General features: G+C 38.4%; 1 protein-coding gene across 1 annotated transcript in view; it reads left to right on the top strand.

Moving 5' to 3' along the window:
* The first annotated feature begins 9,432 nt into the window (after nucleotides 1-9,432).
* DEUP1 (deuterosome assembly protein 1) overlaps nucleotides 9,433-24,324 on the top strand; it is a 58,902-nt gene continuing 44,010 nt past the window's right edge. The window contains exons 1-6 of the mRNA XM_077810707.1: nucleotides 9,433-9,488; nucleotides 9,674-9,845; nucleotides 11,166-11,261; nucleotides 17,645-17,779; nucleotides 19,743-19,856; nucleotides 23,751-23,963. Coding sequence (XP_077666833.1) covers nucleotides 9,433-9,488; nucleotides 9,674-9,845; nucleotides 11,166-11,261; nucleotides 17,645-17,779; nucleotides 19,743-19,856; nucleotides 23,751-23,963 — 786 coding nt within the window. The remainder of the gene's footprint in view (nucleotides 9,489-9,673; nucleotides 9,846-11,165; nucleotides 11,262-17,644; nucleotides 17,780-19,742; nucleotides 19,857-23,750; nucleotides 23,964-24,324) is intronic.

Genomic DNA, 24,324 nt, shown 5'->3' on the forward strand with positions numbered 1-24,324 from the left:
GCATTCCCATATTTTGAGATATGGCCTTTTAAAAATGGATCAAACTGAGCCACAAGCTCCAACAATCCCAAGAAATTTCCATTCTGCAATTATCCAAATGTGTCATTTGATCCCCGGAAAGGCAGACCACGTTCAGCTAATGTTTGAATAACATCTATAACACACTGCAAGACATGTTGCCCTTTAATTTGTTCTTCCAATTTTTGTGTCAATCCAAAGCCCGGTCTTTGATTTAAATATGTCAACACTGAATCTCTGTGAGTAGTGCTATTTTCATGTTGTTCAATTAAAACAGTATTCCGCTAGTCACTAAATCCATTTGCAGCAAACCGGGATGTTGAAGGTTTATATGCAACAAAACAGTTCACGGACCCTGTTGATGGTGAATACAGTAGCCATTCTCGAGTGCATTTCTCACCATTTGCTTTCATGCCGAAAAATATTTTTTGTGGACATATCTTGTTTGTTTGCCATTGGTAAAAGTCCGACGTGATTTCTCAAATGGCCCAGTGTGGTGTTGACAGTCATTTGGTCCATGATCTATCCAGTAAGCTACATCATCAGTACTGAAATCAACCCACATACCGGGATCCTTTCTCCTGTTATTTACAGCATGAGCAGATTCAGTCTCTGACACATCCACACCTTCTAGAACAATGTCTGTTTTACCACCAGCAGTAGGATGATCAGTTACAGTCTCAGACACATCCACATGTTCTGGAATGGTGTTTGTTTCACCAATAGAAGAAGGGTCAGTCTCTGAAACACCTACAGGGTTTGGAACGATGTCTGTGCTGCTGAGAGAAGATGTTGCTTTTGATGGATTCGCTTTGAAAAATGATGTCAGCTTTGGAAGATTTTGGAAAATTTCACTAGTTTTTTGCTTATTTTCTTCTGCCAGTTTACGTTTCTGTGCTTCACTCGGTTACGTTTCATCTTTCCCCTTATCTCAGTTATCTGAACTTAAAAAAAAAATTACACAGTGTACACTATTTTTATGTGTATATATATATAATATATATATATGAGAAAAAAATGAATCAAGTATGTATAACTCAGAAGAATATATCAATAATAAAACATAAATTTATTGCAGTACATGACAGGATCTGATTTCCTTGCATTATTTCAATCTACGTTAGTAGGATGCCCCCCTGGTATTGGTGGGGATAAGTAATAAAAAGAGAACAGAAAAATGGGGGAAGAGTGTGTAGTGGAGTGTAAGGAAGTCTAACAAAGTTCTGATTTTTCCCATGATGACTACTTCAATGCTTTTTTTGAAATATCAAATATCAAATTTTTTCCAAAAAAAATCTTTTTTTTGGTGCCCTCTGCTTTGCTGGTGCCCTAAACATGTGCTTACTCTGCCTATTGGGTAATCCAGCCCTGCCTCTGCTGTCCTTTGCAGAACCACTCTGTCCCTGTCCTCACCCAGGTTGATGGAACCTTGATTCCACACGTGGTATAGTTATGTTGACACATCAGGGAAAATATACTACAAGTATAGAGAGACCTGGGATAGTTTATTCGCTTCCCAGAGCAGCAGGAGAACCAAGAGGGAGATTGTGGCTTCCTGGGGTTTTCCAGGAGCAGCACAACAAAGCACCACCCTTTATTACGGGTTAGACAACAAACTGATGATCTGGCCCATAATTTATAAATAAAAAATGTTATATGTTTTCCTATAAAGCAACATATACAGCATTGTTAATGTAAAGTAATTACAACTATTTTATAAAAATATTCTGTCTATAAATATAATTGAAAATACTTTAAACATAAAAGTATTCCTTAAAATTATACAAAAATCAGTATAACATTAAAAATGTCATGGGTCAGAATAAAGATTGTGTTGTATTGAAAAAGATGTTTGTTTACACTTGATAAGAATAACATATGTATGTTTTGTATAGAATATGTTTAAAATGTATTATGTTACATATACAGTTTAATATGTCTTGAATTATTTTTCTTTGCTTATACGTGCTTGGATTTTGTAAATGATCTGATAGGTAAGTATGGTGATGTCACACAACAATCTTAACTGTTATTTTTAAATAAAATGTATTGGTTTTTAGACTATATTTTAAAATTAATTGGAAGGATACTTTGAAGTTCAGATTTGGTCTCCTCACTCACAAATGTGAAGAATATTTTACTTTATTTTATCAACCGGTGGTTTAATGGCCTTGGTTGAGATTTCAGACATTTTTGCAGTTATTCACTTCACATCAAAAGCAGTTTTGATCTAAAAGTTTGCAAATTTTTTAGCCATATTATAAACTAGTTCCTTTGGCAACAAAAAAAATCCATCAGCCAAAATATTGCTATCTTAAAAAGCAGATACTGCTCTTTCTTAAAGATTTTAATATGCATAGTTACTGTGACTAGCACAGTGTACACTCAGCCATCAGTATCCTAGGAAAAAATATTCCCTGAACATTAGCAAGACAAATGGTATAAGGGTTAGCAAAATAATGAAGATTATTTCACAGCTGCAAACACTCAGAATACACAGATTACCTATGCACATATGTGTATGAATGATGGAAGGAGTGTAACTGGTAAATAACTGAGCTCTGACTAATGCAATTAGGTTTTGGAGAATTAGATTTTTTTTATAATTTTGACAGATAATACTGGTGTTTTAAACATTTTGATTTGTATCTATTTACGTTTTCACAATTGTACAAAATTATGAGTTTTAAGCCTTTTTTAATCAATTTAGATTTTCAAATTGTGGGAAATTGTAGAGGAACACAACAGTAATTGTTTTATGACAGTGGACTTTGAGATTCAAAAAGTTAAACCTAAACTGTTAAGTTAATCCATTAAAACATGAATTGTCAACATCAAATGTCAAAATATACAGTGTAAATATCCTTAAATCAAAACTCTAATAAATTCTCAAGCAACATTTTTCTTACTTTGCCTATCTGGAAATTTAGATTATCATAGATGGAAATATTTTTTCATCAGTTTGTGTATGTATGGTTAAATCAATGTTTACTGATATTTTCACATAAAAACTAATCCATCCAAGCCTAAATTTTATGGAATTTAATAGCAGCAGATCGGATGGGCTATTGTATTAATAACCAGATTACATTATTCCTTTTTTAAAATCTATAATAAGGAAAAATACATTAACACCATAATTCTAGTATCTGGTTTAAAGATCTAAAGACAAATGAACTTATGATTTAAGATGAAACTGTCCTTAACCTATATTGTTGTGCATAGGCCTTGGTTCACATTTACGTACATAATATCATAGTTAATGATCCAGATATCTGCGAAACCTAAGTATAATGAGGAGAGAGCACAAAAAGGAAAGAATGGTTTTCTGGACATAGCATTTTTTGAAACATAAGGCTTTAATTACCGTTTCTAAATTAAAATTTTAACTATTATAAAGAATAAGGACAACCAGGTTCTTGTTATGTCTATTTGGAAACATTAGGAAAATTATACAAATTGTCTAGAAACCTAGATGAGAAGAAGAATGAATGGAACTGATGATTGAAGAAAGGGGCATGACTAGTGGGTAGAATCAACTATCGCAGAATTAGAAGAGAGAGGAGTGGTCATTGGTAATAGGTTATTAATTATTATCATTGTGTGTATTATCATAGTGCCTAGAATCCCCAGTCATGGAGCAGGTACCCATTGTGCTAGGTGCTGTATCAACACAGAACAAAAAGATAATCCCTGCCCCCAAAGAGTTTATAGTCTAAGCATAAGACAAGAGACCACAGATGGATACAGACAGATGGGGAATACAAAGACACAGTGAGACATTATGGTCAGCATAGTAGGCTGTGGTCTCAGCACATAAGCAGCATAACTATTGACAATGTTTTTGTAGATCTCAAGGCAAAGGAGTGTTTGAAGGAAGATAATGAATTGGTTTAGCAGATATTTACTGGGAGCTTGTCCCAAGGATGAGGGTGCTTGTTTGAAAATTTAACAAGTGGATGATAGAGGCTGACATCTTGGACTAATTTGAGGTCGGAGTTAACGTTTCGATACTAAATAAGAGATGATAGGTAAGGTAGGGATAGGTCATGAAAGACCTGAAAGTGAAGACAAGAAGCTTATGTTTTATACAATAGAGAAGAATGAAGTAGTGAAGGGATTCAAAAGAGAGGGTGACATAGTTAAAGTTTGCTAATCTAATTCTGACCCAATTCTGACCCAAAAGTTGTTACAATATGAAAGATATTTTGTGGTTTATGTAGAAAGCTGAATTGGTATTCATAGTGGAAAGTTGTCCACAGTACAAACCACTATCCAAAGCTGTCATTTTTGTTGGAAGATTTAGTACAGAAGCCTGATGAAAAATTACACACGGAGGGTGTGGAAAGATGGGATTTAAGCAGAATAAAGTAAACAACCTACACAGAAACACTATTTGCTTTTTCTGGTGCAGCCCCTCCCTTCCATTCGGTCATCATGTAAATTACATCAATTTACTGATGTGGAATTTACTGCATAATTTAAATGTGTTTTGCCCTGGTTACCTCACAGCCTCTCTCTCTATGTGATACCACAATATATGGGTTCAGCTGAGTTGCTGAATCTAAACAGCTCATAGCTTTATCCTACAGAGATTGTTGGCACAGGAAGTTTTCAGTAAGGGGGGGCATCTCAATTATAGATTCATAGATTCAAGGCAGAAGGGACAATAGTGATCATCTTCTCTTTCCTCCTGTATAACACAGGCCATAGAACAGGGGTGGGCAAACTATGGCCCGGGGGCCACATCCAGTCCTCCAGACGTTTTAATCTGGCCCCTGAGCTCCCACCAGGAAGCAGAGTCCAGGGCTTGCCCTGCTCTGGCGCTCCAGCCGGGGAGCGGGGTCGGGGTCTTGCCTCACTCCGCACGGCTCCCAGAAGCAGCGGCACGTCCCCCCTCCGGCTTCTACGCATAGGGGCAGCCAGAGGGCTCAGCACGCTGCCCCCGCAGCTCCCATTGGCTGGGAACTGCTGCCAATTCGAGCTGCAGGGGCAGCGCCTGTGGACAGGGCAGCACTGTTTCTTGGAAATGCTTGAGGTAAGCCTGCTACCCTGCCCCCTCCCATGCCCCAATCCCCTGCCTCAGCCCTGATCCCCCTCCCGCCCTCCGAACCCCTAGGTCCCAGCCTGGAGAACCCTCCTGGACCCGCAACCCCTCATCCCCATCCCAGAGCCTGCACCCCCAGCCGGAGCCCTCCCGCCCTCCGCCCCCCAATTTCATGAGCATTCATGGACCACCATACAATTTCCATATCCAGATGTGGCCCTCGGGCCAAAAAGTTTGCCCACCTCTGCCATAGAACTTCCCCAAAATAATCCCAGAGCATATCTTTTTGAAAAATATCCAATCTTGATTTAAAAATTTGTCAGTGATGGAGAATCCACCATGACTCTTGGTAAATTGTTCCAAGGGTTAATCATGCTCACTGTAAAAAATGTACACCTTATTTTCAGTCTGAATTTGTTTAGCTTCAACTCCCAGCCATGGGATCCTGTATACCTTTCTCTACTAGATTGAAGAGCCCATTAGTAAATATTTGTCCCCATGTAATTACTTATAGACTGTAATCAAGTCACCCCTTAACCTTCTCTTTTTAAACTACATAGATTAAATCTATCCCTATAAGGCAGGTTTTCTAATCCTTTAATACTTCTTTTGGCTATTCTCTGAACCCTCTCCAGTTTTTCAACATCTTTCTTTAATTGTGGTCACACTACGCCCAGCAGCAGTTGCAGCAGTTGGGGGTGGAGAGGGAAATAGTTTTACTTTGTGTAATGACCCATCCACTCCCAGTCTCTATTCAAGCCTAAGTTAATTGTATCCAATTTGCAAATTAATTCCAATTCAGCAGTCTCACGAAAGCTTATGCTCAAATAAATTTGTTAGTCTCTAAGGTGCCACAAGTACTCCTTTTCTTTTGTGAATACAGACTATAAAAAAAAAAAACATGGCTGCTACTCTGAAACCTGTCATATTACATAGATGCTTAAATATGGGGTTTGCAGTAGAAGCCACAAAAGACAGGATGAAAACCCTAGAAGGCACAACACCCCAAGAAGTATATGAGATGCGACAAACAGTAAAGGAGAACAGGTGGCCAGGATATCATACCCATATTGAAATGCATTTACTTTTGGAAAAAGCATGCGCGACTAAAGGAGCAGTGCCCTGAGCTAGGGCAGCATTGCATATGGCAATTTGAGCCATTTTGTCAGTGTATGCAAGAGCAGAGGAAGGTTTCAAAGATTCAGTCAGATTTGTACAAAAGGGAGGTAGACAGCAGTGATGACATCATGACTCTCTCCTTGAGTCCAAGAGCATATCAGGTTCAGGCTGTTTGGGACACTAAGGAAACAAAGGACAACACCAACCTCTGTGCATGCAACTCTGTTAATAGTGAATGCCCTCTGCAATTTCAGCTGGATAGTGGGGCTTCCTGCAGTGTGATTCCTCAGTGTGAACTGGACTCAGACACACTCATTACAAAGGGAAGGCACAGTCTGCTAACATACAGTGGGAGCATAATGTAGTCTATAGGAATATGGACCTCATAGTAACGAACCTGAAAAATAACAGATGGTATCAACTGTAGTTCACTTTGTGGCCCCTAGTTCTTATATTATGGGAACAAGTAAATAACTTTTCCTTATTCACTTTTCTCCACACCAGTCATGATTTTATAGACCTCTATCGTATCCCCCCTTAGTCTCCTCTTTTCCAAGCTGAAAAGTCCTAGCCTCTTTAATCTCTCTTTATATGGGACCTGTTCCAACCCCCTCATTTTAGTTGCCCTTTTCTGAACCTTTTCTAATGCCAGTATATCTTTTTTGAGATGAGGGGACCACATCTGTATGCAGAATTCAAGATGTGGGCGTACCATGGATTTATATAAGGACAATAAGATATTCTCCGTCTTATTCTCTATCCCTTTTAAATGATTCCTAACATCCTGTTTGCTTTTTTGACTGCCACTGCACACTGCATGGACGTCTTCAGAGAAATATCCACGGTGACTCCAAGATCTTTCTCCTGATTAGTTGTAGCTAAATTAGTCCCCATCATATTGTATGTATAGTTGGTGTTATTTTTTCCAATGTGTATTACTTTACATTTGTCCACATTACATTTCATTTGCCATTTTGTTGCCCAATCACTTAGTTTTGTGAGATCTTTTTGAAGTTCTTCACAGTCTGCTTTGGTCTTAACTATCTTGAGCAGTTTAGTATCATCTGCAAACTTTGCCACCTCACTGTTTACCCCTTCTCTTTATTGAAAATGTTTAAATAAATTTTAAAAATGAGATGATATCCTGACTTATTTGTAACTGAGAAGGCAACAAATACTGAGTTTCTGATTACACTTCCTCTTACTGCCTTTAATATCCAGTTCAGGGATGTAAATACAGGGCTAGTTAGTCTCTGTTCAGATCTCTCGACATAGCCTTCCTGCTTATGAAGAGTCATGACTTGGAAGTAACATTATAAAAATGTCATTCATCAGTGTCAAAGGAGTCCTGTTGAAAAGGATGAATTTCAAACTTAACTTCAAAGGTTCGGAAACCTTACTACTTTGTGTTTGAAGATATTGTACAAATCTGCTTTTAGGAACAGCACAAGTACAATGGAAAAAGGTTTCTTCATCTCCTGAAGAGGACATTTTCTCATGAGTAGGCTTTTTTCTCTTTTTAGTGAAAGCAAAACTGCTGATTTAATAGGAGATGCTTTGTTGCTTGAGCTCTTTTACCATTCAGGCTGGGAAAGTCACATAACTAGCAATCTTATTAACTAGACTTAGTTTTAACAACCTTTTAGCCCTCACATTAGTCAGCCAGCTGGTCACAAAGACCTCTAAAATACTTTTGTTGTTTTGGTCACATTCTGGAAGTTATTTCTATATTAGGACTGCAGGATCTGAATGATTGCTTCAGTTTGATAGTGGGAAAACAATGGATATGTCTACACCAGAGCAGGAGGTATAATTTCCAGCTGTGATCAGGCTAGCACCCACCCTACAAATAGCAGTGTCACTGCAGCGGTGCAAGTGGCAGGATGGTCTAGCTGCTTGAGTATGTATCTGTGTTTCAGATGGGATCGTACTCAGGTGGCTAGCCCATCTTGCTGCTCACATCACCAGGGCTACATTTCTATTTTCAGCACACTACCTCAATCAGAGCTAGAGCAGGTATGTATATCCACGCTGGAAATTACACCACCAGCTCCTGCGTAGACATACCCAGTGTCTGTCACTTTCTACTGCACTATGTGAAGAGCACAGTCTGTACACTACTCAGAGATGCTAATCACATCAATGAAAAATTAACCTGCTTGAAGCAAGGTGTTTTTGAAATTTATCTAAGTGTCTGATATTGTAATAAAAAATAATGATGTTAATATATCAAGCTTTTCTAATTAAAATGTTTGTATATTAAAATAGTTAATCTGTTTCTGAAAATATCAGTTCACTTATATGTGATAGAGTTAACTGTTTTCTCTTGAATAATTAGAATAACCATCTTTTCTTTTGGGTAGGGATATCTGTGCTTACTATGTGCAAGCTTTCTAAATACTCAGCTAATGTAAGTCTTGCCCTGTAGGATTTTCAGGATAGGTTTTGTTTAAATGCCCAAATTAATAGAAGGGTTCAGTCAAAATATTCCCTACAGCTGGCTTATCAAGCTTGACCATGCTGATTTTTCAGTTGCTCTCTTTTGGTAAGGCTGGACTCACAACAATATTACTGTAGTTTTACACTGGAGTAAATCCACAGAAATGAAGTTACACCAGTGTAAAACTGGAGTAATGCAGCAGTGAATCACATTCATAGTTAAAGAAGAAGACATAGCTTTTCAATGTGAGAGGGTGAACGAAGAAGAAATATCATATGACAGATGCTGGTCTTCCTGTTTACCCTTCACTTTGGAAGGCACCCACATACCACAGTAATGGGTATGGTCTAAACAATATAGAATAGAGGCAGAGGGATGGAAGTGCTATCTCACAGCCCTTCTTAGGGCTCCAGCAAATAAAGATTGGGAACCATTATATTAGCTATGGGTTGTATGACCAAATCCAGGTCTGGCAGGATGTAGTTTGGCACTCTCCACACTTGGGATTCTGAGAGATGGAACTTGGTGGAAATGAAAGTTTACTATTCAGCAAAGCATGTTATTTATATGACCTACTATCAGATCTGCAGGGGAAAATATCAGTTTGACAAAAAATAATGAACTCAAGCTGCCACTTCAACTATATATTGTTCATATGGCAGCACTATTGTGTGGCTACTATTGTTGCATTGATTCTTCCACAGTAGTCCACTGCCTGATCAAATAACATGGATGGTAGACTATAATCAGGAAGTATGATAAGGTATTTATACATGATAGGAGGTCCAGAATACATGCTGGAACCGCCATGTGTAGGGGCTTTGAAAAAAACACTGTAGCCTCCAACCCTAACTTCAAGCTAAGGTAAGAATCATGAACTGGGATTCTGTCTACGTTGAAGACATCCTTTAGCTTTAAGGCTCCTCCCCTCCTGCCCCCACCCCCTAAAGACCTGATATTTTGATGAGAGTAAATAAATTACAGTAATCTGAATAAAATATTTTTCCTCTCTAAATCTATATTTTAAAAATTTGTGTTTATATTATTAGAGCTTCTCCATGTGAAGCTGAGCTTCAGGAATTAATCCACCAAATTGATATCATGGTAAACAACAAGAAACTGGAATGGGAAAGGAAGGTGCGAGCTTTAGAGGCAAGAATGGATGTCCGGGATCAAGAATTAGCAAATGCCCAAAGCAAGTTGGATCTGAAAGGTCAAGAAGTACGTACATGAATACCATCTCCTATAAAGAAAGCATTTAATTCTGGGAGTTAGTTAATAGCATACTTTATAAATATGCCTGTTAAGTGTATCACATCAGAATACAGAACAAATTCTTTAAAGATCAGTAATGATCTCTGATATTTTGTATTAAAATGTGTTTCTGCTCTGAAAAATTACTGTAAAAATGTCATTGAGTAGTCCAATGTTTAGTGTGTCTCAGTTATGTCCAGTTCAAATATGTCCACTGTTTACAAGTAAAAAGTTGATTTGTTGGTTTTTCTAAATGCCAGCCCAGCTAATTCAATCTGGGATTTTAAAGTCAAAATGGGTTCTTTCCTTCTTGTGTATCTTCACTAATTATAAAGGTTCTCCAGGCCAAATTAAGCCTTCATTTACACCTGGGCAACTCCATCATAATTATTATTTATATTGCAGTACCACCTAGGATTACTGATCAAAGATCAGACATCCTTTCTGCTAGACACTGTACAGATGCACAGTCATATCTGCAGAGTGTACATTCATAGACAATAGTGCAATCCTAGTGTGTCCCAACAATTTGCATATGTGTAATTCAAGTTTAGTAAAGAAATGTGGACAAAAATCCATCTTGCGAACTCTTGGGTATGTTGGCTCTGCAGAGTTAATAAGCATAAAAATTAGCAAAAAAGATATTTTTGTCACTAATGAAAGCAGGTGTGATTTTCTGTACACACATGAAAGACTATCTGTTTAGTAAGGTTCTGTTTTACCTTTTTCACTATCCACAACTGCAACCCCTTCTGTCATTCAGACTTACCTACATTTTGTTGCCACAATGCTTGTGAGTTTGTTTCATTTTAGTGGGATGTTTGTTTGTTTTTAAGTAATGCATAAACATGTGCACATGTGAAGATAAAAATGTAAAGAGGTTCATTGTTGTCTTAAATGAGTGATGGGCACTGCTTATTTATGAGGCCAGTCCAGCAAAAATTTCACGCAGATGTGAGGTTCTGCTAGTTCTCAACTCAGCTACTCAGGTCAGCTGGTGGTCAAAGGAATTGCTCCTAAGACAAGATCTTTCATTAAGCAATTATATAATGTTATAATCAAATTATAATGCAAATATGCAATGGACTTTTTCGGTACAAAATGTCAAACTTAAGCAATTTAGTTTTGTGGTATCTAATTTTACTTTTTAATAACTTGTTAAAATAAGTACAATAAAAATATTTACCTTTGGTGCACCAGTCCTATTTACAATTTTGTCTATGTTAAATATTAGCCTCTTAGGAATTATTTGGAAAAAGTAAAACTGAAAGTTTATTCTAAATGTAGGTAGGAATACTTCGACAGAAGTTAGACAGCTTGCAGAAGACTAAATATGAGATGGCTCAGGATTTCGAAGCTCAACTTCAAGCACTGAAGTCTCAAGTAAGGAAAAAGTCAGATTCAGTATTTTACAGTGGTTCAATATTTTCTGGTTAGTTTAGTAGATTTTGAATAGTTTTCTAAACTTACTTTATCACTTTATATTTCCATTTCTAATCATATCAGGTAATATTTCTTTAGAATTATTTAAAGACTTACTTTATGTTGAGAATTTGTTTTGATAAATATGAAGTATTTTTGTACTCGTTCAATTTGTGTTATCTACATTTAAAAATTTTATCCTTAACTATTTTCTAAAAAATGTTTCTAATGTATAATTTAATAGATGTGTCTTCAGGGATTTGTGAATGGTAATTTGTCACACTTTTTAACTTTGGGTGACCATATCCACTTTCATGGGTTCAATTATCATTTCTATAAGGAGAACTCTGAATCTACTTCTCCATACTGGACTTATTGTGACAATGTGATCAAAGGACATGGAGAGAGCCTCTGTCAGATGTAAGACCTGTGAACTATGGACTAGGTATCTTGAAGGGCTATAATCACCTAATCAGGGTTATGATCATTAGAAGCTGATGCACACAGGGAATCTTGATTTGAGATATGTCTGTATGTTGAAATGTTTTAGATTACTCTAGGTTGTCTTGTTTTTAAGTTAAGTTTATTTGTGTTATGAAGGCTACTGAAAAGCTCTGGAAACAGCTTTCAGGTTCATAGCTCCAGCTATGAACGAATTGGTAGTATTCCATGAGAGGAGGTATAAAAACCAAAGGGAAGAGGCATCAGGTTGGATTCATTTTTGCTTTTTGATTATTTTGTTTGCTCCATGTCTGTCCTTTTTCTCTGTTATTCTCTATTTTCCACTCTTAGCTATGAGTCTAATGGGTGTCAGGTTTACTGAACTTCAGTCCATAGTGTTTCTCAGATTTAACAACGTAGAGTAGACAGTCCTTGATTTGGTCTTTTCTTTCTTATCTGATGGTGTCTTCAATGTTTTCTGCTACTGGGAAAGGGAAAGAAACAAAGGCTTGGGCTATACTTAAAACCTATACCAGCATAGCTATGTCAGTCAGCGGTGTGAAAAGAGCCACAACCTAGTGACATAGCTTTGCTGATAAAACCTCCAGTGTAGATACAACTATGCCAACAGAAGAGTGCTTCTGTTGGCATAGATAATGTTATTTGGGGAGGTGGTGTTCTTACACTAGCAGAAAAACTCCTCCTGTCAGAGCGCATACTGCATCTACACGAGGGGCCTGTGCCTGCATAAGCTCTGTAATGTAGACATAGTTTGTTCAACAACCAGACCTCTTCACCAAATCAGCCTTCCAGTCAAACCTGAGATGGACCTCGAACTTGGCATGGCCAAGTAAAGAACTATAATTTTGACCTGATGGTGACAATATTCCTCACATACATATCACAAGACCATAAAAAGGAGCATCTGTTCTTTTTTAAACTTTCATTTCCCTTCCTCAGTCTTCTCTTTTATCTGTGTTTGCCTATATTTGGTTGGAGAAATTGACTTGACAAACAAACAGCTTTGTAAATAAGCTGAGAATGTTTTGGTTGTCATCTAACTACCACTTTCAGTAATTTAAGAAAACAGTTATGAAACAAAAGCTGTTTTTGTAACTTACAGTGTTTCCCTGCATTGTAAATATAGATACAAGATTTACATCTTGGTATGGTTACTGAGAAGTTAAGCATTAGACCGTGAAAAAAAAGAACTCTAGTTTTCCTTTGAGTGATTCTGAACATGTATATTCCACAGTATATAAGTCTAAGTCCAGTGCACTAGAGTCGGAGGCTTTTGCTACCATTACCACCAAGTGACTTATACTGCCCTGCTTTTCTCATGCTCAAAGCCAATGGCATAAAAGGGGCATGGCCACCACATCTTTCTCAGGTCCTTCTTACCATCTGTAGCAAGAATTGGAGCTCCCCATTGCTCTTCAGCTTCAGTTAACCAGCCACTAGTCAGAGATTTCTCTAATTGTACAAGGTTCTGGTTATAGTTAGCCTTAATATAATTTAGTTTATTAGATAGAGTCCTTTCATTTAGGAATTTAGAAGGAACAAATCCCCAAGATTCAAACAATGTGCCACATGCTGGGCCGTGATTTTTGTTACAGATAGGCACAAAAGCTGCCTAATTTGCCTGGGTGAGAGGCATGTGAGGGACAAATGTCCTATCTGTACCCCCTTTCCAATGAGGATGAATAAACAGGGATTTCCACCTCAAAGTCCATCTTATAAAAGAAATAATGCTTTCCTCTGCAGTGCGTGACCCTGATCACAAGAGAACTAACAGCTCGGCCACAAGGAGCACCCTTCCAGCTGCCCCAGAGTCTAAGCCCAAAAATGCTGAAAAATGCTGCTCTTCTTTTTCTCTGGTGGCCTCCATAAAACTTTTTAAACTTTCTTCTTTATCTAAGAGGTGGTTGAAGTTTCACTCTTCACCCCACATGAGTCCTCCAGTGCCACATCAAGGTCAGGTCACAAATACTGACACTTACCAGCACTGTCAACTCTGTTTCCACTGGTGCCATTGAGCTTGCGGTCTTCACTGTTATCAAAAACATATTTGTTTCCAGCACTGTTGGGTCCAGTACCCCCAGCACCTGCAGCAGAACACTTGCCTCTTACCTTTCTTTACAGTCTCCACCAGGTCGGTGCCACCAGCATGATTTACAGTCACATATTCCTCATTTCCACTGGCTTCTTCATCACAACCCTCAACGAAGGCACTGTCAGCACCACTGAGACTGACCTATTCTTTTGTCTTCCAGCCATTTTGCCTGCTTCCACCAGCTCCGTCATATACATCCTCTATGTCAGTACCTTTAGGACAGCACCAGGTTTTGCTGGTATTGAGACTTCCACGAATGCCAAGTGGAATGCTCATCCATTCACTAAGGAGAGTTATACCTTCTCTTCAAATTTGGACCATGATAGACCTGTATTTCTTCCACAGTCTTTCAGGTCTCCTTTTAGGTCACACTCCAGTCATGCCAGAATCAAGGGGCAAGATTGGCATTTTTACAAGGAAGTCCTTGTATTATGCCCATCACCTTCATAGGCAGTTCAAAGAGTGGAATCCCCCCTTGGCTTTATTGCGCATCTTGGACTGCCCCAAGAGTGTCTAGACCACTGCTGGAGTCTCAGTGTAGGAGATGATTGCATTCTTCCTTTTTGGAAACTTCAAGGCAGGATCCTCCTACCATCCCTCAGTCCCCTTCTTTGCTGAAGCCCACAGAAAAAGATGCAAGAGAAGAACACCTAGATGTTCCCATCACCATACTTCATCTTCTTCCATGCATAATGCCATCACCCCACAGTTGACATCACCCCCTTCCCCACCCTACTCCCAATGGAGGGCTATAAAGTGTTTCAGGATCTCATGGCCACATCTCTAGGATTGCAGGCAGAGCTTGTGCAAGACCACCTACACAAGTTTTTTGATATCTTATAAACACCTACCACAAAATGGGTTGCCCGTCCCATTAATGAAGCCTTTCTGGAACCTGCGAAGAACCTCTGGAAGTTGCTGGCCTCTGTCCTGCCTATACCTAAACACGTGGACAAGTGTTATCAGGTTCCCCAGCAGTAATTTGATTATTTCTTCACCCACTCTGTCCTAGAATCCCTTGTGGTTATGGTAGCCAATGAGTGTTCAAAGCAGTCTCATCCTAGGGCCACTTTAAATCCAATCTTTTAAACTTATCCTTTGTAGTGCCTTTCTGGCACTATCAATCGGCCTATATCACTATGCTCCTTCAGATGAGGATGTTGAATTATCAGGCACTGTTGTTGAAATATACCTTTATTAATTGGTGAGCAGTTTCCAATTGGGGGACAAAATTGCCTGAAGAATACAAAAAACAGTTCTTGGCCATGATCTCTGAAGGACATGTCACTGCCTGAACATCACTCCAAGTGGCCATCAGTGTGGCCAACGCTACCTCGTTATGTACAGTGGATTGTATATGTGCACAATCACGTAGGAGGAAGAACAGTTATTTACCTGAACAGTAACTTTTGTTCTTCAAGATGTATTGTGCACATATACATTCTTCAACCCTTCTGCCTTCCCCACTGTTCTGGATATTAGATAGGCAGTGGTGTAAAGGAACAGAGAGGGAAGCTGCAGTCACACCCCTTTTATGCCATCACTCTGAGCACGAGGAGAGCAAATGCTGCCTGATGTGCTGCCTGGTGATTATGCTGGCAGGAGTCTTTGGCTCCAGTGCACTGAGCGCACTTACAGTGAGCTATGTATGTGCACGACACATCTCGAACAATAGTTACTGTACCAGTAAGTCATTGGGTTTTTGAGCACTAGTTGTGGGGTGGATTTTGGTACAATTAAATAATCCATAAATGACATCAGATCTAAATCCTCCCTTACATTGTCACGTTTCCTGTTATCGCTGTCGTATCTTGGATGGCTTGCCATCATCTCAAGTTAAACATGATCTAACTTTTTCTCCAAATGCTCTCCACTGCCATCATTTTCTGTTTCTGCTAACAACTTCACCATCCTCTCTGTTACTGAGACTCACAACTTGGCAGTCATAGATTCATAGATTCCAAGGCCAGAGGGGACCATTGTGTAGTATGACCTCCTATTATAAAATAGGCCATAGAACTTCCTCATAATAATAGATAAGAAATACTAATAATTAATGAATAATGAATAATTAATGTAATCTTTCATGACAGTTCTGCCCTTGAGTGTATTTCTTTCTTCTGCACATCCAGGCCATGAGCAAATCCTACCTGTTCCCTTCATAATATTTTTAAAAAATCTAAAAAAAACCTGACCATTCCTATCCATCTTAACAACAGTCAAATTAATTTCTTTCTCTCTGGTCTTGGGTCTTAGCTTGCCAAGATTGTCTTTATTATCCAGCACTCAGACCATTTCAACCCCTTTTTGAATCTTCTCACTGATTTCTTATTGCTCTACATGTATGAAGTGCAAACTTCTTGTTCTGGCTTGCAAAGCCATACATCACTCTCTCCTGGCTTCAGTTGCCACCTGCCCCTTTTGCTTTCTGCAACTTCCTTTGTTCTGCCAGACATGCCATGCTTGATGCCCCGTTCATTACATTTTCCTTCTTTTGCTTCTTTGCCTTCTTTCATGCATCTCTTTACATGGAACATCCTTCAAATTCTGATTCACTAAGCTACCACTCACTCTTTCCTCATTCAGATCCCACCTAAAAGCACAATTCTGTCCTGAAGAAGATGAGTATAAAGCCTCCCTACCCCAGATGTATCAGTTTATATACATGGCTAAAATAAGTAACCACATGATCTGATTAGTGTAATCCTTTTCTGACCTCATTTTGTTCCCCTCCCCTCCTCTGTTTACTATCCTCTCTTGTGTGTCATACCTAAACCTATAATGTGAATTCTTCAGGGCTGAGACATGACTTTTATTCTGCCTGGGGCCTAGCATACTTCTGAGTGCTGAAAAATAATCTATCATAATAATATAGGGTGTTAATCCTGAGGCCCTGCGAATTAAGATTAACATTAACTCAGGGCTAAAATTCACTGAATGTAAACACAAAACTCTGGTTGCTGAGGGGCTGGCAGCTACTACACTTCCAGATTATTTGGAGAAGTGTCCTTGGTAAAAATTGTAAAATATTGGCAAATATGGTGATAATGGCCATTTTAAGTATGGCCCAGTTACTTCCACCTCAACCCCTCCGAGAATCCTCCTGCTACTGCCTGATTCCCTCCCTCTATTCTGTCACCAATGTCTTCTGCTGCTTAGCTTACCTTCTTCCACCTTGTACCCAGCACCTGAGTTGTTCTTTGTCCTCCTGTTTGCTACCTCCCTATTCTTTCCATGGCTTCATTATAGGTATCAGTAATGCAGAGTTATATTTGGTATTATTTGGTACCTGATGATCCCAAGGTAATGGGACCAATATATCAACAGTTTTAACATTTAAATGCTTAATTTTAACACCTTAAACTGCTAAAGGTCTTCATGAATAAGTGAATATAAACCAGTTAATCCTTTATTTTGATTACTGAAGTACTTTTAAAAATTGTCAACACAAGATGGCACTAAACAAATGTAAAACAATTCATATAAATACAGTACAAGAATTTACTTTACATGGTTAAAAATAAAAGTGCCATACAAAATTTCAATAAAAAAAAAACAACTGTGAAGTAAATCTGTGTTTAACTGGGCAGTTAATAAACACTCAGGGTTATATGAAAGCTTAGTCTTGTTCATCTTTAATAATTTAGTTTTAGTAACTGGTGCTTTGTTACAGAGATTCACTAATTAGAATGTTTAAACTTCACTGTATTTACCAATTATGACTTAAATAAAAGATTATCTGAGATAGAAGACACATATTCTTAATATTCATATCTCCTTTAATTTTTAGTTTTGTAAACTGACACAAAGCTATGAAAAACTACAGTTACACCAGATAAAACAAGATAGGGTTCACAGTAAAGAAATATGTGCAGAAAATCTGGAAACTCCATTTGAACTGAGCAATTTAAACCAGAAATTGGAAGTAAGTATGTTTTGCTGTTATAGTAGACCTAGTTCATCTTCAGGATTCATACTTGGTTTACAGTTTCAGGCTGTAAATCACATAAGCATGTACAGTGTTCTGTATAAAATATGGAAAGAGCCGTGTGTTGACAGTGTTTTCTGTTCTTCAGAGGCATTAATTTTATTAACGCTGTTTATAGCCCTGTTAATATAGATCAGCCAGCTCATAAATTTAAATTTGAAATAAACAATTACTCTGTCCCTGATCTATGAAAGACATATTATTCAATAAGGCAATGGTTCAGGAAAATTTTTGCATTCAGGGGGATGTTCTAGGCTTTTCATGTTATGGTCATTATTAATTAGTTGTAATAGATTTCAAGACTAGAAGGGACCAATCTGATTATCTAGTCTGACTTCTTGCATAACACAGCGCATAGGATTAACTCCTCCCACCACAGAGGATTGTTCCTGCCTGATAGGGCACATTACCAGCCCTCCAGTAGAAGTGTGGCTATCTCTTCCATATGGCAAAGCCCACACTGTTATAAAATCTGTCACTTGGAGCCCACCAGAGTGGCTAACCGTTGTTACTACAAGAGTAATGCATGGTTTATGCATCTACCTAGGGCTAAGTATATATCTTTCATGACACTCTCACAACCTGCTAATCTGAGAATGACCTTATCCAAGGTTTGAACATGAATATAATGCAACACAGTGCTACCAGTTAGTAAATTATGCAGTATAAAAAATGAATGCTTGGAATGTGTTCAGCAGAGTCTAGTTTTAAGAAAATAATTACTGTATTGAAAATCTACTCAAGCTCAGCAATACTTTACTAGTGCCTTGAACCTGTAGTCCTCACTTTGTAGTCAGATGAATATGCATTGTATCTGATGTTGTGAAGAAATAAAAGTTGTTTATATTTGCTTATAATTCAGAAACAGACAGTAGTAAAAGTATAGAAAAATTATGGATCAATCAGCTTCATAGGGCATAGATGCAGCAAAAAGAATCTGATTGTTCAAAATTCATAAATTACACTGAGTTAAGAAAACTGCACAAATTCATCTAGGTCTCTGGACCCTACATTTCCATTTGGAAAAATGAAGTTTCTAGTCTGGGTTTTAAAGATATTTTAGGGTGGTTTTTTGTGTGTAAGTCAATGCATTGTTACTTTGATTCTTTAGCTGAAAAAGCAACAATCTACAATGGCTATGGAGTACTACTAATTATTTTATTAGGTATAATCTTCAAAGTCTAGTTATGAATATTTAAATTCTAAAACCTTTAAACAACTAACTAAAATACACTCAGCTCTGTTACAGAAATATGAAAATAACAGAAATTGCCAATCAGGTTTGGGTTTAAATTCTGTGGACTCAAGGCAGGAATTCCTCCTATCCCTTAAAAAATCTTAAAAAAACCATTACCAGAATGAGCGGCAAGAGAGGAAATGTTTCCTCCTTAGCTGCCCTCCCACATTCTTAAGAAAAAATATAAAAATTCCAGCACTGAAATTGTTCATCTGAACACCAAGAGCCTGACTTACTGCTGCATTATTCCTATTTGTACTCGTGTAACTCCATTGAAATCAAAAGAATTACACTGTATAAAACTGGAGTAACACAGTGGTGAATCTACAACAACTGAAGATATATGAAACTTTAAAAATGTTTCTAACATTTTACTTCAATTATTGTGCATGTTATTCCGCTTGCTCAGAATAACAGCTTTTTCAAGTGCTGGAATTTTCTCTTCTTGCAAGAAAATGAAAAACCTTTTTTTACATTTGCTGACTTATTTTCTTTCCACAGATTTGATTGTCCCTCATTATTAATAATAAATATATATTAATTACACAAGTGACTTTTATTAGAGCTATAAAAAATTCTGAGTGTTCATTATGAAGAGTGCGCTAGTGCAACTTGGAGAAAAATGATTTCAAGGCTTAATGACCTTGTGTTGCTTTTTTTCAGGAATTTAAAGCAAAATCAAAAGAATGGGATCAGAAGGAGACACTATATCAAAACCATCTCATTTCTTTAGATGCGCAACGAAAATTATTGTCTGAGAAGTGTAATTTATTTCAGGTATAATTCCTGCCTTCCTGCTTTAGAAAAATATTAATTGAATCATGAGCTCAGCTAAAGAGCTGTTTTAACTAATGCTAAAATGTTTCTAAAACACTGTTTGCAGTGGTGTTGTAGCTGTGTTGGTCTCAGGGTATTACAGAAACAAGGTAGATAAGGTAATATATTTTATTGGACTAATTTCTTGGTGAAAAAGGTCCTGTATATGCCTATCACAACATAGTATATCTCATCCAGTGCACTAAGTGCCCGAATAACAACTATGTGGGTGAAATGAGATTATGTTCTCAAATTAACTCACACAGAAAAATGATAAAAGACAAAAGCACCATATTGCCCCTGAGTGAACACTTTTCAGAAAACAATCACTCTGTATCTGACCTCTCAGTCCTCATCCTCAAAGGAATCTTTGTCACTTTAAAAAGATGAGCCTGGGATTTTAAATTCATAACTTTGATAGACACTAAAAATCATGGACTCAATAAAGACACTGGATATATGGCTCATTACAACAATCTATAACCCACTAGCCTTCTTTGTTCAATGACTGCAGAAATGTTAACTGCCCACTTTACCTTGAATGGTCTCTTACATGTTAACTCTTTATGCTAAACGATCTATTCCACCTTGTATTTAGCTGTGACCCTCTGAGTAACTTTTCCAGACCTAAAGAAGAGCTCCATGTAAGCTCAAAAGCTTGTCTCTATCACCAACAGAAGTTGGTCCAATAAAAGATATTACCTCACTCATCTTGTCTCTCTAAAACACTGCTAAATTTACCGTGACTCTAAAGAAGAATTAATGTGCACAAATTGCTGTAAATCCAGGAGAATCCTCTCTGAAACAACTAATACTTGATACTTGGAGTAGTTTTTATTTAAGTTTTTCTTGTACATTGTGAGTATGTACCAAGGTGAGTATTACAATATTTGGAATAGATAAATATGGGAAAATAATGTATACTCAGTTTTACTTTAAAAAAGCATGATGCATAAAGGATCTTCTTCAGGTTCTTGTCTAGGTGGCATCTCTTCTATGCTATTTATTAATATACAGTTCATTAGGATGATCCATACTGCAAGAAAACTTGCAATGTGAGTAGTGCAAACTATTAGTGTTCATTCAGTAATTGTCTATATTGATCCCCATTCATGAGAACAGTGCAGCCCCAGAATTCAAACTCAAAAATCTTCTAGAAAGTAATGTTTGATGTATCCGCTCATCCTTCTCTCCTTGCACTGATATCTGGGATTATAACAGTTGAAGTGGCTTGGCACACCTTCCAGTCGTCTTGACCACCAAAGGTTCAGCAAGGTGTCCTCTGTTCTCTCCTCATTGGCTTTGGGGGTTACTGTTTAGTCATTATGCAAGGTAGCCTATTTCCTCTTGTTTCCCCCCCTCCCCCCAGATGTTCTGGTTTAACTTGGATCTAAACTTGGAGAGTGGTCAGTTTGGACGAGCTATTACCAGAAGGAGAGTGAGTCTGTGTGTGTATGGGGGTGGGTTTTTGGAGGGGGGTGAGGGAGTGAGAGAACCTGGATTTGTGCAGGAAATGGCCTAACTTCATTATCATGCACATTGTGTAAAGAGTTGTCACTTTGGATGGGCTATCACCAGCAGGAGAGTGAATTTGTGTGGGGGGGTGGAGGGTGAGAAAACCTGGATTTGTGCTGGAAATGGCCTAACCTGACGATTACTTTAGATAAGCTATTACCAGCAGGACAGTGGGGTGGGAGGAGGTATTGTTTCATATTCTCTGTGTATATATAAAGTCTGCTGCAGTTTCCACGGTATGCATCTGATGAAGTGAGCTGTAGCTCACGAAAGCTCATGCTCAAATAAATTGGTTAGTCTCTAAGGTGCCACAAGGACTCCTTTTCTTTTTGTTTTGTTTATATAGTTACTTGGTCAGTCAATTTTTTATTTTTTTATTTACTTTAATCCTAGCACAAAGAGTAGATTTTTTGGAATCTTGATAGATTATACAACTATAAAAGCCTTCTTGCATAATGATAGGTTCCATGCCATCCAGGATATTGGCTCCAGGCTATCAGTCTTGTGGAGAAGCTTGGCTGGGGCCAAGATCTGGGGTGGACTGTTCCCTCTCAGGGCCTTCCAGAGAGAAGGAAATAGTTTATATTTCTTTACATTTATTTTGAACTTTGGGTACCCTGGGAGGGGTGGAACTGCTATGTGACCTAACTGGAGGGCTAAATCACCTGGAAGGTATTGGAAGCTGGATAGATCAGCTGAAGGCCCTGAGAGAAACAGAGGCAGAGTCACTGCTGCACCAGTCTATCCCATAAGAAGGCATGCTGGTATTGAATATGGCCACAGGCAGATAGGTGCCTAAATACTTTGGTTGATCTAGCACTTTGTGTAATATGAGGATAAAACCTTGGGTCAGTTTATCTCAGTTTAGAAGGGTGTTAAGTCACCAAAAGATATCAGAACACACAAAATAGGGCCTAAGACAGTCTATAGCATGCCTTTTCACTGCCTCCATCAACGAAATATGCTACTTGTAGCTCTGTACACTTTTTTATGCAGCATTACTCTTTCAAGTGAGCTCTAGACCTGATGCCCAATTTGAAGGAGCAGTCCTACTGTCATCTTTCAGCTAATTCAGACCCATCTTCTGGATAATTACTGCTGCTTGTTAATCTTCCAGGAGTAGGGGTCCACATGGTCAATTCTTGAAACAGTGAAAGTGGTTACCATAGTAACTGATTTTCCAAGGTGGCTGTGGATCCATAAACACTGCCCACCTTCCCTAACTTTCAGTTCAAGGATTCCTTAATTAGTAAAAGGGACTACAGGATGGTTGGAGGCCAATCCCATTACACCAGGGGTGGCCAATCTGTGGCTCCAGAGCACATACGGCTGTTCAGAAGTTAATGTGCGGCTCCTTCTATAGGCATTGACTCGGGGGCTGGAGCTACAGGCGCCAACTTTCCACTGTGCTGGGGGGGCGGGTGTGTGCTCACTGCTTAACCCTGGCTTTGCCACAGGCCCTGCCCCCACTCCACCCCTTCCCACCCCCTCCCCTGAGCCTGCTGTGCCCTCACTGCTCCCCCCAGAGCCTCCTGCACTCCACAGAACAGCTGATTGGGAGGTGTGGGGAGGGATGGGGAGGCACTGATCAGCGGGGCTGCCAGTAGGCAGGAGGCACTGTTGAGAGGGAGCTGATGGGGGGCTGCTGATGTATTACTGTGGCTCTTTGGCAATGTACATTGGTAAATTCTGGCTCTTTCTCCTGCATTATACCTTCAACTCAGATCCCTGTGTAACAGTGCTTTCTAGAAGATTCTGAAGGTACAATTATTCCCCAGTTGAGTGGATCCAAGTGGGCAATCGTCTCAGAGAAGCACAGTTACTGTGTAACTAACTGGGTTTTTTTATATGTGGATTGTGTGGTGTTAGCTTAAAAGTCAAGGGCAAATTTCTGCCCTCAAATGCACATACACAACTCTTATTGAGGTTAGTGTATTGGAGGGCAAAATTGCCCTCAACTAATTATTTTTCTGTAGCTATTTGGTCCAAATATATCATTACATTCACATTAGGTCTGTATCTTTCCCTTCTAGGGAAATAAGCACAAGAAGGGAAAACTCTTTGAGAAATTCTGCAAACTTAAATTTTCAGAGTTTCTACCACATTCTTCCATTGAGGGCAAGGGATTTGAGGCCCAATAAAGACAAGAGTGAAACATCCCTTGTCCTTTGGAGAAGCAGCAAGGAAATCCTCCAGCATGCACCAGCCTCTCGTGGTGCTCTATCCAACTCCCACTGTAGTTAATGAAAAGACCACTGTTGATTTTATTGGTAGTGGACTGGACCAAAGGGATGAAATATAATTTTTGAATTTCACTGAAATTATTTCCTTGTTTTATAGAAACAGACACAGAATTATCGATTCCAAATCAGCAATAAGAACCAGAAACAGGAAGACGCAGCTATCTCCAGCCAATCCAAAATTGAGAGGGATGAATTTATTATTGAAAAATTAAAGTCAACTGTGAATGAAATAGCAATAAACAGGAATAAGTTACAAGAGGAAAATCTAAAACTACAACAGGAACTAACAGTGTACCAAACACAGTGCCAGGTAATGACTAGTAACAGTATTTCTTCTCTATAAGTACAGTGGAATAAAGCTAAAGGAATTAATGTTGAAGCATTAATTATTGAGGAATACATTTTCAAAATTCCTTAGGAATGCTTGTATGGAGGATTATTATGTAGAGTACTTTATTTACAAAACCATAATGTGCTGCCAGATGTACCATCTTTTGAATGACACACAAGAGAAAACAAAAATGTTTTTGATATGCAGTACTGTCATTTATTTTATTTTTGTCTGTTTTATACCTCACACTTTACACCTCACACTTCACCAGAGAAACCCAGCTTCATTCACTGTATCTTGTGTATCAATAGCTTTCATGAATTTTGTTTGTCTGGCTTAT

This window comes from Eretmochelys imbricata, chromosome 1 (genome assembly GCF_965152235.1).
Source record: "Eretmochelys imbricata isolate rEreImb1 chromosome 1, rEreImb1.hap1, whole genome shotgun sequence".
NCBI classification, from domain to species: Eukaryota; Metazoa; Chordata; order Testudines; family Cheloniidae; genus Eretmochelys; species Eretmochelys imbricata.